The sequence below is a fragment of the Bidens hawaiensis genome, unplaced genomic scaffold (genome assembly GCF_021521415.1).
Source record: "Bidens hawaiensis isolate Kalapana, Puna unplaced genomic scaffold, B.hawaiensis_p1.1 tig00001236_1, whole genome shotgun sequence".
Lineage (NCBI taxonomy): Eukaryota > Viridiplantae > Streptophyta > Magnoliopsida > Asterales > Asteraceae > Bidens > Bidens hawaiensis.
The window spans coordinates 437,504-456,284 of record NW_027491070.1 but is presented as its reverse complement, the minus strand read 5'-3'; the positions used below and the strand labels follow the sequence as shown (position 1 = coordinate 456,284).

Sequence of the window (18,781 nt, the reverse complement as noted above, 5' to 3'; positions counted from 1 at the left end):
TAATCACAAAGATGTCTAACATGGGAGTGTCAAAGTGAATGTGATGTTTAGGAGAATTTTCATAAACCATCACATTAGACTACATTTTTTTTTCTCAAAATCCATCATTTTCTTCCAAAACAAACATTCATAAACCCCATTAATATTTTATTTGTATATATATGATATATATACGAGTATGTCAGAGAGGGGCTCCACAGTCCACACCACAACACTCGTCCGCTAGCTTCTCAATCCTTGGTAAAGTCCGATTCCTCCAAGTTTGTTGTAGAGCCATCTCATCGTGACATTGGGATGAGAAGTCTGTTGTGGATGCTCTTATATAAAAAACCAAGGCTGTAAAAGTCGTTAGTGGACCCTTGGCGTCTGACCGGAGAATTTGGAGTACTCGGACATGGTAAATATAATGAAAAATATTTTTTGGATATTATATATATGTCAAATATCATTAGTTTACTAATATAGTAAAATATATGAATATCAACATAAATAAGAGAAATGCATTTTTAAATAAAAAATTATTCTGAAAACTACTAATCGTTAATTTAAAAAATAATATTTGTTCTTTAATATTATAAAATATGAATTATGTTTAATTTTTTAAATCAAAATCGGCAAGAGTCTCATTCGGACCTTGGGATGAGAAGCCTATCGTTGATGCTTTTAGTATAGGAAACAAATGGGGGAGGGTTTATCCAGACAAAGTCTAAATATAGAGACTAAAGTGTGAGAAAATGAACAAGAATATGATGATCATTAACTGCCACCATCGACGCCGCGCCACCATCATCATTACATGACCGCCACCACATACCAACACCATTGTCGTCTCCACCATTGTCACCACTGTCGTCGCCACATGACTACCACGACACCTTGCCACCCGTTTTTTTTTTATAAATTTTATTTATTTTGAGGTATGTATCTTTGTCATTTGTATTTCAATCATGTGGATTTGTTTTCGACCAAACAACATAAACTAATAATTCATTTTATTCAAATAAGTCAACCAAATAAGCCAAGTAAATGGTAATGATCCATTTCATTCATTTATTTATTTCATTTCCCCTTCATTAATTCCATTACCTCCTACCAAAAAGACCCTTATATTTCCATTCCAAAGGGCAAAGGCTAACTAAGTCAATTACATAAATAAAATAAAATGAGTATTTTAACGAATTGTTGGTACCCCATTTAAATAGCCACCATCTTACAAAACCAAGCAATCAATACATAAACAAGTGTTACATGTCTTGATCACATCATTGTCAACAGTACAATTATATGTTATGTCCAATTATATGTATGTTAAATGTTACATGTCTTGATCACATCATTGTCAACCGTACAATTATATGTTATGTTAAGCACGACTATAAACTCTTAACCTTATATTAAACCAACGTTTCAAAAGTCGCAGCAGACCTTAGGCGGCTGCCGATCGGAGATATGGGTGTACTTGAGCGGTATTCGGATATGGTAAATATAATATTTGTTCCTTAATATTATAAAAATATGAATTATGTTTTTATTTTTTAAATCAAAATCGGCAAGTCTCATTCGAATATTGGGACGAGAAGCCTACCGTGGATGCTTTTAGTATGGGAAACATATGATGGACTGATGGAGGGGTTATCCTGACAAAATCTAAATAGAGAGACCAAAGTGTGAGAAAATGACAACAATATATGATCATTAACATGTTGGGTAATAGATAACATACTTTTAGTTTGGTCGGAAAAAAAAAACAACAACATTATTTAGTTTTAAGGTGAGGTTTATATGGTAAGCACAAAATAATGTGAGAGATGTGTTCATTAACCTAAGATATAACCTTTTCATTTATAATCAAGTCATGGGATATACTCTAACGTCCAACATAAATTAAGATGACATGACATTTTAAAGACTATTTCCGTTTAAATAACCATCGCCTTACGATGCCCTAGAAACTGACTACAGAAAGAAGTGTTAAATGTCTTGATCATATCATTATCAACCATACTATAATATGACATGTTTAAGCATGCAGGGATTAAACTCGAGCCTATTTAAGACCTCTGCTAACCTCAACATGAAACACATCAAGCCAATCATTTCATATCAAACCCATGTCTTCTAACGGTGAACCGAATCCTTTTGAGGTACAAGACTCGATACCCATCATCGACTACTCCTTACTCACCTCGGGTTCCGCTGCTGACCACTCAAAAGCCGTCCAAGATATTGGCAAGGCGTGTCAAGATTGGGGGTGTTTCATGGTACGTGCATGCTAAACAAATGTCTTTGATGTTTATAAGGTTTATGAAAGTTAGCCAATGATATGTTCTTCTGGTTTTGTAAGCTGGTGAATCATGGCGTGCCGGAGAGTTTGATCCAAGAGGTGATGGATGCCTCGGATAAGTTTTTCAATATGGCAAACGAAGAAAAGCTTCAATTTCAAACTCATGGTGTTTTGGATCCCATTAGAAATGGTCGCGGCTGCAATGCAGTCAAACAATATAAAAACAGGTTGTGGAGGGAGTTTCTCCGACTCATTGTTCATCCGGATTTTAATTGTCCTAGCAAACCACAAGGTCTCAGGTACGTAAAACCCTAAACTCCACAGACATGTCTTTGTCGCATCTAGCTTGGTTTAAAAAAGCGTTAGGCGAGGCGTATTGGTCCAAAAAACCGAAGCGTTAGGCGCGAGGCGAGAGCTTCACGTAGTGAGGCGCTCAGTACAAAAAATAATAAAAACTAATTTTACATGACATATTCTACTTGTTATTCAATCATAAAGATAAAACATATTTATAAAACTAAAATTAATAGTTTAATACTTTATACGTAGTTTAAACATTATAAAAACATACTTAAAAGTTGCAAAACACTTATACATTCTTGAAAAACGAGCTGATTAAATATTGATTAAATATAAAAAATGTATTACACCAGCGTTTAATAATAAAAGAAAGTATGAATGTATAGTAAAAAGGAATAATGAAGAAAACATACCTCGAGTCATAAAAAGACGTGTAATAGTTAGGAGAAGATCAGCTTGAACTGATTAAAAAAGATGGGAGTAATAATCGAGGAAAAGATAAACTTTGAATATGAAAATTAAAGAGTGATTTAAGTTGAAGATAGAATGATAAATACATATAATATGGCTGGTAGAGGTGCACATTTCAGTTAACCGGTTAACTGAAAACCGGTTTTTTTCGTAACCGGTTTTTTTAATACCCTAACCGGTTAGACCGGTTAATCAGTTAGGTTAGTAACCGGTTTTGACCATCTGCAGAAGCGGTTTTGGCCGGTTAGGCCGGACCGGTTAATAACCGGTTTTTTATTAAATAATAGTTAAAAATATCGGTCAACCGGTTTATAACCGGTTTTGAAATCAAATATATAAACCGGTTACTAACCGGCGGTTAGGATCGGTTAGTAACCGGTTAGAGTTGGACCAGTTACTAACCGGTTAGAGAATCGGTTACAAACCGGATAGAAACCGGTTAACCGGTTAGGATGTGCACCTCTAATGGCTGGTAATATTTTGCAAATGGGCCACAACATTAATATTTAAAGCAAATGGGCCCAAGTACTTACATTTTCAATTTAATTCAAACTGCATCACATGAAGCGCTGCCTCAAACGCCTCAGCCGTTGATGCACCGCTTCAAGGCGCTTCATGTTATTTCTCTCCTCACGTAAAATAAGGCTTTTCCATAACGCCTCGAGCGCCTCACGCCTCAAGCGCGCTTGAGGCGCGCCCTTTTAAGCCAAAGCATCTAGCATTAGAGTGTTCATTTGTGAATAACAACACATGCAGTGAGGCTGCATCGGATTATGTCAAAAGGGTGAGAGTAGTTGCAATGGAGTTGGTGAAAGGTGTGTCGGAAAGCCTAGGGTTTGAAGCGTCGTATATGAACGATGAACTAAATTTAGATGCGGGTTTTCACTTGTTAGTAATCAACAACTATCCACCTGTCTTGGATTCAGATATTGATATTGATATTTCACCAGGGGTGATGCCGCATTCGGATCATAGCCTTATAACTCTACTTTATGAAAATGGTGTTCCGGGTCTTGAAGTTCTTCGTGACGGGAAATGGGTTGTTATGGGCGGTGTTCCAAACGCTTTCTTCATACTCATTTCAGACCAGTTTGAGGTAGCAAAATGAGTTGAGTTGATTTGAAACACTTTTCGTCAAAAAGCTTTAACGTGTCAAAAGACACACCACCACATATGATTTCACGCCATCAAAAGACCGTCCACAAAACACTCATATGGCCCTTTGACATGGCCATTTGAACAAATATTGGTCAAACTTTAAAAATTATTGGTCAAAACGGCCGTCTGGCCAATATCTGGACGACAGTTCTGACCATCAATGGTCAAACTTTAAATTTTATTTGGCCAAAATAGTTGTCTGATCTTTATTTTGATGTTTGTTTGAAACGATGTGGATTAGATGTCAGACGTTGTGTGCATAGATGGCCAAATCATATTCTTGCAATAATAAGTATGATATTTTTGATGAAAATAATAGATTTTTAGCAACGGAAAGTACATGAGTAAACTCCATAGATCAGTGGTGAAGGACGAACGCACAAGGGTCTCACTTGTAATCACCAGCGGTTCATCACTAGACACCACAGTAGGCCCGTCTTCGAGGCTTGTGGATGGCGAAGAACGTTTGCCTCGTTATCTTCCTATGAAATATAGCGAGTACATCGAGTTCCAGGTAAAACTTATTGCAACAGGGAAGCATGCCATTCAAGAAATTCAAATTCACACTTAGCATCAATGAAGATGATTTCTGTTATGCAATTTCTTTGTTTCCTACTTGTTCTTTGAATGTAATAAAAAAATGTTTACTAGTCAACATAATTAAGTAATACCTTGATATGTTCAGGATGATGAATATAATAGTATACCAAGTTGTGTACTAAAAAAACTTTTTTTTTTCATCTATTTTACCCCATGTCTTAATTGAGACTAGAATCTGCGACCATTTGGTTGAAGGCATAAGCCTTTGCTACCAGACCAAGCTAGTTATTGTACTGCAATCGTTACAATGTTTGTCAAACTCAAGTGATTATTTAAAAAATTACAATCATGAAAAGAAATCAGGTACAAAAATAGTCACACCAAAAATAGTCACACAGATGTCTAACATGGGAGTGTTAAAGTGAACGTGGTGTGGTGTTAGTAGTTGTGAGAAAGTATAGCATCCAGCAACAAATTTTCATAAACCATCATTTTAGATTACATTTTTTTTCTCAAAAACCATCATTTTCTCCTACAACAACAAACCTCCACCAGCCCCATCAAAAAAATATTATATTTGTATATATATATATAATATGTAAATGTGTGTGAGAGAGGGGGCCCACAACACTCTTGCTTCTCTGTCCTTGGCTGCAAACTTAGCAATGAACTTGCCCTCACAATGGTAAAGTCTAGCTCCTCCAAGTTTGTTATAGGAGCCATCTCATCTTGACTTTGGGATGAGAAGCCTGTTGCGGATGCTCTTAGTATACGTAATGTACGGTGGAGGGTTTATTCGGGCAAAGTCTAAATAGTGAGATCAGAGTGTGAGAAAATGACAACAATATGATGATCATTATTCATTAACATGTTGGGTAATAGATAACAAACTTTTAGTTTGGTCAGGAAAACATATGCATTATTTAGTTTTAAGGTGAGGTTTAATATGGTAAGCACAAAATAAATGATGTGACAGATGTGTTTATTAACCTAAGATTTAACCTTTTTATATATAATCAAGCGTATTATAAGAGAAAGAAGATATCAGCATGGCTACAAGTCTACAACACATTCTTAGAACATCTGCAGTGAGGCGTTTCTTGTTGTTTGTGAACGACATGACACCAAAGTGGAGGAGCAAGGCGTGAAGGAGACGAAGATGGATGCGTTCGAGTGAGTTCGTCAGATAAAACATCAAGCATGTGTGACATTAGTACATGACTATGTTTCAAGACTCCCCAATAGAGAAACTAAAGATACAAGTCTACAACATAACGGTTAAGGGTCTGTTTGGTATTTGGTATGGTGTAATTGAATAGACGATTAACATTAAATGAAATGGACAAAGGATTGAAATGGACAAGTATCATCCTATTGTTGTTCTGTTTGGTTGGCCTATGTGAAATGAATGAATAATTACTTTATCATGTTTGGTAGACTGTAGATATGAAAAGATACAAGAATGAAATACTAATGACAAAAATACTTCTGTTTTCCCGTTCCTCCAACAATAGCCCATTCCAATGGGTAACCAAGTCAACTTCATAAATAAAATAAAATGAGTATTTTAACGATGAATTAATGGTACCCAATTTAAATAGCCACCATCTTACGAAACCAACTACATAAACAAGTGTTACATGTCTTGATCACATCATTGTCAACCATACAATTATATGTTAGGTTCAAGCACGCCTATAAACTCTTAACCTTATATAAAACCAAGTCGCTAGGCGGACCACCGAAAAGTTGGGTGTAATCGGAAGTAATATAATGAAAATTAATTTTGAATATTATATATATATATATGTCAAATATCATTAGTTTACTACGGAGTAATATTTATAGCAAAATATTTGAACATCATTATGTATAAATACGAGAAATACATTTTTAAATAATAAATTATTCTAAAAATTATTAATCATTAATTTAAAAAAATGATATTTGTTATTTAATATTTAGCTAGTATTTTACCCAGTGCGTTGCGCCGCGCCATAGCAGGTTGGTAAAACTCAGCAATGGTAGAACCCAAGCGTTGTCGGTGCCGGGTGTTAAGATGGTAAGTCGACGCGAATTCGGTCGGTTTCTGCTGGCGTTGAGGCGGTCGGTTTCGGTTAGCGTTGTGGCAACTTCGGTCAGTTTCCCTCACGTTCGCTAAGGTGTCGAAACTAAAACAAAATTGACATTTGGTCAGTGTTCGTTACATTCGTTAACAAAACGTTGTGAGTCTATGCGAATCCGGTTGGTTTTCATCACGTTCGTTATGGTATCGTAACAAAAACAAAATTGGCCATCATTTAATTTTCATTATATTCGTGAAGATACCGAAACCAAACAAAACAAAAAGAATATCGAACCAATAAAAGAGAGGAGCTCAAACGTATTAAGCTATAGGAAGTTGGCAAATAAGTCACTACTTTATACGCTAATCATGCGGTAGAAGTAGGTACTCTATGTAAAAAAAATGTAAATTTGATGAATAGTAGTTTTTGTGAGTGGGTTGAAATTTGGTTTTTAATACATATATAATAGGAAAATTGGATTTTAATAATCTCAACTTTACGCAGTTGGCCGATAATAATTCCAACTTTGAAAATAGCCGTCACTGGTCCCAACTTTCATGTTATTTGTTTTCATTGGACCACCGTTAAAAAAAAATTAACGACGTTAAGCTTTTTCCAAGTTTTAAATTGATGTTTTAGGGCTTTTGATCGGAATGAGAATACGAATCGATTGATGTAAAACTTAACTTTAAACATCGCTTCATACAACTTGATTTTTGTTAATTAATAGTTTAAACACCGGAACTGAAGCATCCTTTAGTCGTTTGGACCACTGTTTGGAGGTAAATTTTACATCAATCGACTCGTATACTCATTCCGATCAAAAGCCCAAAAATATCAGTATGAAATTTGAAAAAAACTTAACGCCGTTAAGTTTTTTAACGGAGGTCTAATGAAAACAAATAGTGTGAAAGTTGGGACCAATGACAGCTATATTCAAAGTTGGGATTATTATCGGCCAACAGCGTAAAGTTGGGATTATTAAAATCCAATTTTCCTATATATAATATTATAGAATTAGGTTTTATTTTTAAAGCAAAATCGACACGACTTCACTGACTAGATGTGATTCTGGTTGAGATTGACCACATTACAATACCTTGTAGCGAGTACTCGGGAAGTATCCGGCCTTGTAAACCTACTTTTACAACATTGTATAAAACCACCATTATACTCGACATGCAACACATCAAGCTGATCACTTCATCTCAAAGACTCAAAACGGACTCTTTTCGAGGTGCAAGACTCGATACCCATCATCGACTACTCCTTACTCACCTCGGAATCTGCTACCGACCATTCAAAAGCCGTCCAAGATATTGGGAAGGCATGTGAAGATTGGGGCTGTTTCATGGTACATTGTAAAACAATTCGTGTTTGATCATTTTAAGGCTTAAAGTTAACCATTGATCTTTGTTTCGGGTTTTGTAAGCGGGTGAACCATGGCATACCAGAGATTTTGATCCAAGAGATGATGGACATTTCAGATAAGTTTTTTAATATGACGAATGAAGAAAAGCTTGAATTTGAAGCTCATTGTGTTTTGGATCCCATTAGATGTAGTAGTGATCGCAATATAGCCAAAGATAATAAAGGCGTATAGAGGAGATGTCAGATAAGTTTTTTAATATGACGAATGAAGAAAAGCTTGAATTTGAGGCTCATTGTGTTTTGGATCCCATTAGATGTAGTAGTGATCGCAATATAGCCAAAGATAATAAAGGCGTATAGAGGAGGGGGTATCTTCGACTCATTGTTCATCACATTTTAATAGTCCTCATGTACCTCCGGGTTTTAGGTACGTGTCAATAAAGTGTCAATCTTGACTCATTTACTTACGAGATGTGTTTTATGAATCATGTTTGATGTACAAACTAAATTCTAAAACGTTCTAATAGGTTTGAAAGTTCGTGTGCGTTGGAATTTGAAAACTCGTGTTTTGACAAAAACAATATATATATTGCAAAACATACATTATAATATGAGACTCCTAAAACCTGAACCTTTACACAACCTAACAGACAATATGTTTTGTCACCTATTGTTCCAAAACGTGTTGTTCCGGACACGCAAACCGGCCCACGTCAGACCGTCCCAGGCCCATCACGTGAGAGGTAAATCAGCCTAACTTAGCGGCAAGGCGATTGGCGCTTAGGATTGATTTCGAACCCACGACCCCTAGGTTATTGTTTCAAGTCTTACGCCCCCTTAACCAACTGAGCTATAGCATATGTTTTGACAACTTTTTTGGTTTGTCCCCGTTCCACCCTCTACCAATAGCTAGCGAGATTTTACTAGGTACGTTAGTTTGTTTTTCTGATGGATTTTTGGGTGACATAGTGAGCTTGCGTCCGACTATGTCAAAAAGACCAAAGCGGTTGCAATGGAGTTGATGAAGGGGGTATCCGACTATGTCAAAAAGACCAGAGCGGTGGCGTCCGACTATGCTTGTGGATGTCTAAAATTGTCTCCCTCATTATCGTCCTATGAAATATAGTGAATACCTGGAATGCCAGATCAAACTTATAAAGGCAGGAAAGCATGCGTTTGATGAAATTCGAATAAACATTTAGCATTGCCAATGACAATGAACTCGATCCTGCAATTTCCATTGATCCTAAATGTTTGTTCTTCAGATGTAATAAACTGTTAATATTTTCAAATGTACAAAACATGTTTACCAGTCAAAACAACAAAGTAAATAAGTAATACCTTAGACAAAGATAATAATCATAAAGGGTATAATAGTAATGATATAAATTGTATTTAGTTTCATTATCAAAAGCTTTATAACTTAGTTTACAAGTACATGAGGTTATACAGCTCTGAACAATCAGTTTGTCACTCAAATAATATGATATATGTATATTTACATCTGCAACTTACAACTTACAGCCAACCTTTGGCAGATTAACCTAAACTACAACAATTCCATCCACTCAGAAATCATAATTACAATCTATATATACTATAATGAAAAAATCATCTCACATCTCTGATAAATAGTTGCTAATCTTTCGAAGCTCTTTTAGAGCTTCCACGGAGTTTCTTGACAAATTCTCTACAGACTCAATCACCTATATTATATATAATATGAATTTCAAAACAAAATCAAATATATATATATATATAAGAAAATATTGACTTGTTTAATGCTAAAATAAATAAAGTAATACCTCAATGATTTCAAGCATGGATTGAGCAAGATTCTTCAAATTGTTATGACCAACAGCTTCTGGTTTGCTGGACTCATCTACTTCAGTAGCATAAGATGTTATAGGCGCAGATTTGTCTAATGAATCCTCGGGCCCGGGTTTTGAAAACATCCATAACCACGGGAACTTTCCCGTTAAAGTTATTTTATCTCTCGAATTTGACACGGGCTTTCTAATAATATCTTCATTAGTTACCTCCTTGAAAACCGGATTGTCTTCAGGGGTATCTGAGACCGGTAAAGGTGACCCAAGTCTTCGGTAGAAGCATACGGCTCTGATGCTATGCTCGGGCTCGAGCCCAGGTCCAGGCCCGGATTGTTTTCGTTAACTGAAGAGTTGGATGCTACACTGCTTCTGTCGGTCTCGTTTTCATGGTCATTGTTATTAATATTATTATTGTTGTTATTATTAATACTATTAGCTAATTTCTTGTTTTCTTCTAAACGGGCTAGATCCTCAACCAAATTTCTCCTAATGGTTGACCTTGTTACCTTCGATAAACGAACTTTGACTTTCTCTGACCAACCTTTGATCCGGTTTTGAAATTGTTTACTTGAACCAACTTGTTTTCGGTCGTCTTCTTTGTTCAAATCCCGCCATCTCTCTTCCCAGTAGCTCTCGGGAACCAAACCATGAGAACTCACGGTTGCAGTCACATCAGCTGATACACTGCGACTGTGACGTCTCGGTTTTCCTGGCTCGTGGGGCCCACCACCATGAACCGGCTCCAGGACTGAATTAATAGCATCATATGCAAGATTCATCAAGGATTTAGCTTTCTTTATTAAATTTTCAAGATTTACATCTACTGGAAAGTTCAACAATCTTTGAAGGCAAGAAGTTGCATTTTCAGTTGCAAGAAGCGAGGATCTCAAATAAAGTATCATTGAAACCGCAAGAGCGGCAATAAACGCACCCCTTGATGAATTTAGCACCCAAAATGTTACTTCAGATTCGTTTTCAAGATCGACCCTTAGCTTATTGCCAAGTGCAAATATTTCATCCCAAATTACCAAAAGGTCCTTGAGAGCAAACTCACGCCCGAAAAGCACGCGTAACCAACGAAGAGCAAAGTACTGTGGCTTAACTCCTAACTCAACAAGATGAGTGTATAAAGAAAAGTCAATGATTGATAATAAACGGTATAACGCAGATGACGCTTCTATGACAGGTGGCAACCCGGTTTGTGCTGAAGGCGAATGTGAGAAAAAGTTGGCCATTGCAACCACCCCTCCGTCTCCGTTCATTAAAGCATCAAACATACAATAGGCGTCGTGTTCGATAAACTTTTCGGATAACACAATTCCCAGTTCACCCTGGGCCCCATACGCATCACTAAATGATATAATCGTTTGTATCTTGGGATCAGGAGCATTAAGGTCATTAACGTTTATCTCGTCCTTTTCAATCCCAATATCATCTTCACCTTTTTCAAAATCATTAAATGATAGCCCGTCAAAATTGTCAGTGAAGTAATCTTGGTATTGTCTTCGCACATAAGAAAGACGTTTTAAATCAGCTTGGAGAACGTATAGAAGTGGAGCCAGAAGTTCATGCATGCCTAGAAAGTATGCAAAATGTTGACTGGATTTGACTAGAATATGTTATAAACTACTATAAAAGAAACATTACCTTGTCTATAACCGTAATTTGGATATCTAATACACCAAAGTAACAAAATTCGTCTCAACACGCCTTGACATCCAGTTCTTTGAAAATAACTTCCGTGTTCGGGATATAAACGCGATAAATCTTGGTCAACCATTCTCTCCAACTCGGCTTTGTGAAAAAACCGGCCCCACGTGCTATCTGCATTGTTATAATTACATAATATTTCAGATTTTCTTTCAAGTGATGCAAATGCAATGCCAATGATATAGATATAAGGTTAGAAATATACCCGGGTTTTGTGAGAGCGGATTGTCCATAACAAGATCACGGAAATTATTTTCATCTTTTGAAATATGAGGATTGATTAATAGTCTCCTCCTTAATGCGGCATAACTGGAAATACAAGATTTTATTTCATGTAAGATGTGAAGTTGGATCAAATGTTAATCTTGAGACCAGATAAAGATAATGGATAACTGAGGCAAACAATCAATGAATCAAACATCAAGTTTGACCAACTCGCAAATGTATTATGTATTATTGACAGTATTGTAAAACCCGCTAGGCGCTAGTCGGGTACCGAGTACTGACTAGCTATTATTCTGGATTAATCAGATTGGAAGGAATTTTTATATGTAAACTTTAGATTTATAGTTTTATATACACACACACACATTTTTATATGCATTATTTTTTTATGTAGACAGGTTGTAACCCCTCCTTGACCCATTCAGGACCGGAAACTGGCCGGAAAGCTTTGGCTAAAAATTAGGGCTGATTTGACCGATTAATGCTGTCGATTACCTAAAATATAATTGGCAATCTACCGATTAACAACAAGGTCGCTGATAAAATCCGATTCTTCCAACACCGATTATTGATCAAGTATTTATACGAGTACAATGAGACTAATTACAAAAGAAACCTAATGAAGTCAGTCAACGAATAATATGTTGTTCTAACTATATTAATGATATAAAAATATAAGCTCTAACTAATATATGTAACAAGAAAATGAAGTGTTACACATTACATTACAAAATAAGTTGATTGATTTGAACCTAAACAACATAAGCAGATAATAAGTGCAAGCCCTAAGTAAGCAACAAAAGCAGATGTTACTATAAATAAACCACACTATGAATAATAATAATAATAATAATGAATAATAATAATACCTTCTGCGTGAATTGGCGGTTACACGGCGGAAATCATCGACGGCAGTAGAAGAAGAAGGTAAAATGCCTAAATCTATGCGCCATTGAACTCCTCTTAGATCGCTGAACTGGCGATGAGCTCTGTCTGGTGATAATGTATTATTATTATTATTATTATTCTGCTCGATCGGAGCCACATGTGACATAACTGTCTTGCAATGGTGGATTGGATTATTGGATTGGATGGAACTAGAGATAAAGAGTTACGTATAAGTTATCATAATTGTTAGGTGATGAAGAATGAAAAATATTATTATTAATTAGTTTAAAATGGTTGTTAGTTGGAGTGTAAGAACACGCGAGAAGATGAGGAAGAAGAAGTGGGTGAGATGAGATCAAACACACACAGAGAGAGAATTATTCATTTGGATATTCTTTTATTTTATTTTACTAGTTTATATGCCCGTGTGACACACGGGTTAAAAATAATTATTTTTAATATGAAATTTTAAAAATCAGATAAGTATGTAACCAAGTAACTTAAATATGACATAAAAAATGAAAACATTTAATATTAAATTTTATTACAAATTTCTAAATACTTCTTTGTATACAACATTTAATGTTGTATTTGAAAGATTATAATAATCACCATCTAGGATAACAACTTTGGGGTCGTCCCATCTTGTAGATCTTGATAATGTAACATAAATTGATCATGTGTTGGATGGACTATATACCAAATGCCCCATCAAGTATGGCGATTCATACATCAAATGTTGATATACTCATTGTCATCTAGCAATAGCATCAACCTCATCTATAAATATAAAAGAAGCCTGCACAAATAACTTTTTGGTTTAAATTCCTTTCAATTCTTTGAATCAGTCTTTTATGACTTAAACCCGTTTCGATTATTGACAAGACAACCAAAAAAAATTAAAAGTATATAATTTGACAAACATAATTGTTCTCCTTCTGTGCTAGTTCTAGGTTTGTTTGAAACCGTAAGATGTTACTATAAATCTACAAGTATCTAACAAACATATATTTTGATTGCATGCTTAATTAATTTCATAATTTATACTACATACATACAAAAATAGGCCGATACATATACATACAAAAGCATGTATATTTTATAAAGCTCAAACCGTGAAACCATAGTTCGGTTTGGTTTTAATTTTCAACAGTTTGGTTTCGGTTTTCGGTATCAAAAACCATTACTAATGGTTTGGCTCGCGACTTGACCTATAAACCATCAAAACTGGACCGTGAAAATCCCTACTATTTAATGCTTGAATTACACTTCGGAATTGGTTCATTCAACTTGGTGGCGGACCAGACCTGACCAATTTGTTTTGACCAGTACTGAAAATTAATTTTTGTGACCCAAACTCGACTCACCATAGCAAACCGCCAGACCCATCCAACTACCACAAATGATTAAAATAATTACCAGACCATCTATGTTTAACATCTAAATCCCTAAAACACATATAATCAATAAGTATACCCTTTCAAAAAAAGAAAAACTCATTAGACATAATAATATATAACACAAAGCTACAACAATAAAGAGTGAAACATGTGTGAGGTGATGACTGAACATATGAGGATCAAAATGAAATCTCAGTTAAAATTCAATTTGAATTTATAACTGCAGACGGGATGGAAAACGAACAAATATTATTTGCATCATGTGTATTCTAATATGCTGTCTGTTCATCCTCTTGTCTTAACAAAAGATGCAACCTTTTTGAATATATTCGATAAAATAAAGAATTAGTATAATTTCCATTTGTTCTAGAATGCATAATCACACTATTGAATGATGAAATAATACTTATAGATCGCTAAATAAAAGAAATAACAACAGCAGAATGTACCAATCAAGAATTATCATAAATGTTGTTAATTAAATATTAATTGTTTAAATGACAAAACTCTTGCTGGACTTCCTTGATGTGTTTCTCTTTTTTTTGTACTTTTAAGGATGAAAAGTTAAGAAAACAAAACCCTTTAATATGAACACAACACCAAGAATGTACCTACTTCTTTTTTGTTCTATCTTCTTAACGTTCAAATCATGCAAATAATCATTATATTTCATTTCTTGTTAGCCTAAATTGAAAACTATAACTCTGAATTAACCGAATTAGCATCAACATTCAAGAAAAACTCATTATTTACACCACAACTAAACATGTAGGAATTGAACGCGCACCTAGCATTGACAGGATCGAATCGGTGATGATCGGATGATAAGAAGCCCCAATTTGAGTGACTCAACTGTTACACACAACACACAGATATGAAGAATTTTTAATTGATATTATTTACACTATCAGCTAACAAAATTCACATGCAAACTTGTATAACCCCTTGATAGAGTAGACTACATAGTGGACCCCGTTATTTGCATTGAGTGTTGATTAAGGTGGCGACTTCACAGATTGATTATCCACCTGGAAATTAATAAAATTCAACTTTAGCCCATTCATTAAGATAGCCCATATAAACCAAAGATGTGACAATAAAATATTTTAAGTGAAAGAACAAAAAATAAGTGAAAAATAATGTCTTACTTGTTGGTTTAAATCCGAATAAAGCTTTAACTTCAATCAATTGTGATTGAGCTCAATCTTCTTTGCTGCTACCGAATCGTGCAGTTTTGATGCACTTCTACACACATTTTTTAGAGGCTTCTGTATTATAAAATGTGATATGTTTGTTAATCCAAATGTAATCCACTCATAAATTCAAAATGTAGATGCAAAAGCAATTAGAAACCTGGTGATATTGAGTAAATTGTTTAAATGTTTTTTCATATACTAAATTGCAATATGGTAAGCAATTTGATGAATCAGATACATCATATAAACAAACCAAACTTTAATATGGAATCGTTAAATCAGGAAAAAATGACTAAAAAAGTAGGCTTAAAATAAACATAGGGAAGAATTAGGGTAAAACGAATTACCTTTAAGACTTATCAATTATTTTTGCAGGAATAATCCTTGAAAGAAACCTCCTGGTCTTATCAATTCCATCAATAAAACCACCGCCGCTACATCCACATGCGCTGACAAAGAACACTACGAACCTTAACTTACCATGGTCACACGAGCCAATCAATGTTTTTTTTCTTTTTGAATTATTATAATATAAAATAATGGGATGGTGAAAAATAAGATGAATGATTCATACCCCTTACCGAATGGTGAGGAAGAATGAGAGAGACAAAACTAACGTGACGAATGAGAAAGTATGGTTCAAATAAGTTAATAAACCATACACTTTAGCCTTATTACATATGCTTTTGATTTTACTATATTCTTGTTTTTAATGAATATATTTTATTTCTTTCAAGTGTGTAGGATTAGGTGGAACTCAAATTGGAAAAATATTTCTATGTTTTACTAGCTTGATTAGTGGCGGAACCTTAATAAAACTGGTTCTATAACTGTCATCTCGATCCCTATACTTTAACTAAATAACACGTTTCTTTAAATTTTATTACATGCTCACAAACATGTATAGGGACGATGAATAGTTGATCAACTAAGTTCGGTCAAATACCAAATTTTTCAAAGAAGACAATTGGAAATAGACAAAGAGAGGTCGTAGGAACTGAAGCAAAACAACTATATACCCATAGTCCACTTATTCAAATCATACTGATGTTAAGGGAATATAACATATAAATCTTCATAAAAAAGTTAGACTAAGTACATTTATAATAGCTATTGATATAACAACTAAATTCTTCCACTCCTTTTGACACTTCTCGTACTTCTGTTTGGTAAATGGTAATATCAAGATGATATTTACAGAAATACTCTTGATGTAAACAGTTTATTTTAAAAAAATAAATAAAACGAGAATTACATAAAATGATAAAATCTAACATTTTAGTTACGAAATATACATGTCATTAAGTTAATGATATGTATAAAATTTTAACATTTTAGTTACGAAATATACATATCATTAACCCAATATTCAGCTCATAACAATCAAATATGTTATAAATATATTATTGTGGTTATCAATACCAAATATAGTTAGGCTTTTTCTCAAAGTTATCTTCTCCTATATATACATATCATTGTATCATAATGTATAGCACACCTATTAATGAAATCACCATCTTTCTCCGTACATCTCTTTCTCACATGTTTGGCTATTAGGTTTGTTTCATAACACGTTATCAGCACGAAGCTTCTACAATTTTTCTCAATCATAGTGTATGTTCAATCCTAGTATCCTACATGTAAGTTTTATTTCTATTTATTCACATATGTGTATATACTTACGTTAAAATCACTAACCAATATTTTTGTTCAAATTCATAACATCAATCTTGCGGTGGAATATCAATTTTGCAAGCCAACGACTTCAACCGCTTCCTTTATGCTTTCTGATTTAATCTTATATGGACAATATCAACATGGACTACATCAACATCATGTTAGTCGGTATTGTCTAATTAACATATTACTGTTCATTATTTTCTCTAAGTGATCCATATTATACAATTTTGGATTGAACCAAGATATATACTTATTTAGTATGTAATTGAGTTTATGATTTAAAATTTGGTTTATCAGTTTCATATTAGATCTAAACTTTTAATTGATTTTTTTTACTTACACTCTCCATGTAAAATCTTTACGTTCCAAAATCACTTCCTCCCTTATATTAAAATTAAAATCTTCCATTTAATTTACAGTTTATTAATGTTACTGTTAATACATATAATAATTTGTTTTTACTTGACAAATACAAAAAACTTTTGTTGATTTATGTTCATTGCTATTAACAACTGTTAGTGTTACTATAATGCCTTATATTTCAGTGTTATTGTAATGTCTTTTGAAGTGAGAACTATATGTTATGAACCTCAATCTTGTTTTTCTGTTATTATATAAAATATTTATGTGGTATTTGCTAATAAATATATTTACTATGACTTTGCTGATTTCATATGGTTGAAATTATATAAAAAAACGATAAATATAAACAATGTTTATGGAATATTTTTATTAGACTATATATGTATATTATATTAAATTATGTGGTTATGCATTTATTTTTTGATATAATTTTATACTTTTAACAATCTATGACAATAATATAAATTACGAATATTTGTCTATGATTAGTTATTGTTTATTTGAATATATGGTAATTTGGTAATTAAATTCCCTTTATTACCAAGAGGCGTTTATATAGAAATCAAGACCTAGTTTTATTTGATGAAATCAAAACCTTTTAATGGCTTACAAAGTACAAATAGCTAAGAGACAACATAAACAATTTTCTTTACATTAACTTTATTTTTTGGACATGACTCTAGGTAATCAAAGTCTATTTATTAGTTGACTAATTATAAATTCTCAAATATAGATTATTGGTTTCATTTGAATGTCATTCTTATCCTAATTCCTTTTGAAAACTAAAATGTTGCATTATCCTTTAATAAATCTGATTTAGTCAAAATGGTTATCAAGAAAATTTATTGTCTACTTATTTTACTTTCTTGAAAACTGAACAATTTCTTTATGTGAAACATGGAAAGTTGAAAATTGGGATTCTCTAAATCCTCTTTATTTTTTGAACGGATTTTTTTTTAAACGAAAATCTTCTTATATAAATAAAAACAAATGTCATTTATTCAATGTTATTGAAAAAATCACTTGAGATCTTCATGACAGTATTTGTTCATTTTTCACATTAGAGAGTAACAAATATTTATATGTAAGGTATAATTGTAATTAATTATACCATGATATGTTGATATATAAACTATATATATTTGATTATACGTTATTTTACTAATCTCGTGAAAATAACGTTAAAAGTGGCAGAAGGTTAATCAGGCATCATGTGGTGGCGTTGATAGTCGAAAGACGAGGGTACATGCACCAATCAGCTAGTATCCCGATGATTGAGTGCTATGTGCTTTATGTCCAA

General features: G+C 33.7%; 1 protein-coding gene and 1 pseudogene across 2 annotated transcripts; one reads left to right on the top strand and one right to left on the bottom strand.

Moving 5' to 3' along the window:
• Window positions 1-2,079: 2,079 nt before the first annotated feature.
• On the top strand, window positions 2,080-5,000 carry LOC143567008 (2-oxoglutarate-dependent dioxygenase 19-like). Its single transcript, XM_077053546.1, has 4 exons — window positions 2,080-2,261; window positions 2,345-2,583; window positions 3,812-4,151; window positions 4,533-5,000. Exons 1-4 carry the CDS (start codon window positions 2,112-2,114, stop codon window positions 4,782-4,784), a joined length of 981 nt encoding a protein of 326 aa, XP_076909661.1. The 5' UTR covers window positions 2,080-2,111; the 3' UTR covers window positions 4,785-5,000.
• Window positions 5,001-9,572: 4,572 nt separating this feature from the next.
• Window positions 9,573-13,021, bottom strand: LOC143568344 (uncharacterized; annotated as a pseudogene). The gene is made up of 5 exons (XR_013141564.1): window positions 12,824-13,021; window positions 11,935-12,038; window positions 11,667-11,843; window positions 9,996-11,595; window positions 9,573-9,896 (listed from the first exon to the last, which is right to left on the bottom strand). The product of XR_013141564.1 is annotated as an uncharacterized LOC143568344 (transcript).
• Between the last annotated feature and the right edge of the window lie 5,760 nt (window positions 13,022-18,781).

Bases quoted from the DNA above. Each gene is read 5' to 3' on its own strand.
- LOC143567008 (XM_077053546.1), top strand. From the start codon at position 2,112: ATGTCTTCTAACGGTGAACCGAATCCTTTTGAGGTACAAGACTCGATA. The intron at 2,262-2,344 runs GTACGTGCATGC...TGGTTTTGTAAG, and splicing joins AAGATTGGGGGTGTTTCATG to CTGGTGAATCATGGCGTGCC. The intron at 2,584-3,811 runs GTACGTAAAACC...CAACACATGCAG, and splicing joins AGCAAACCACAAGGTCTCAG to TGAGGCTGCATCGGATTATG.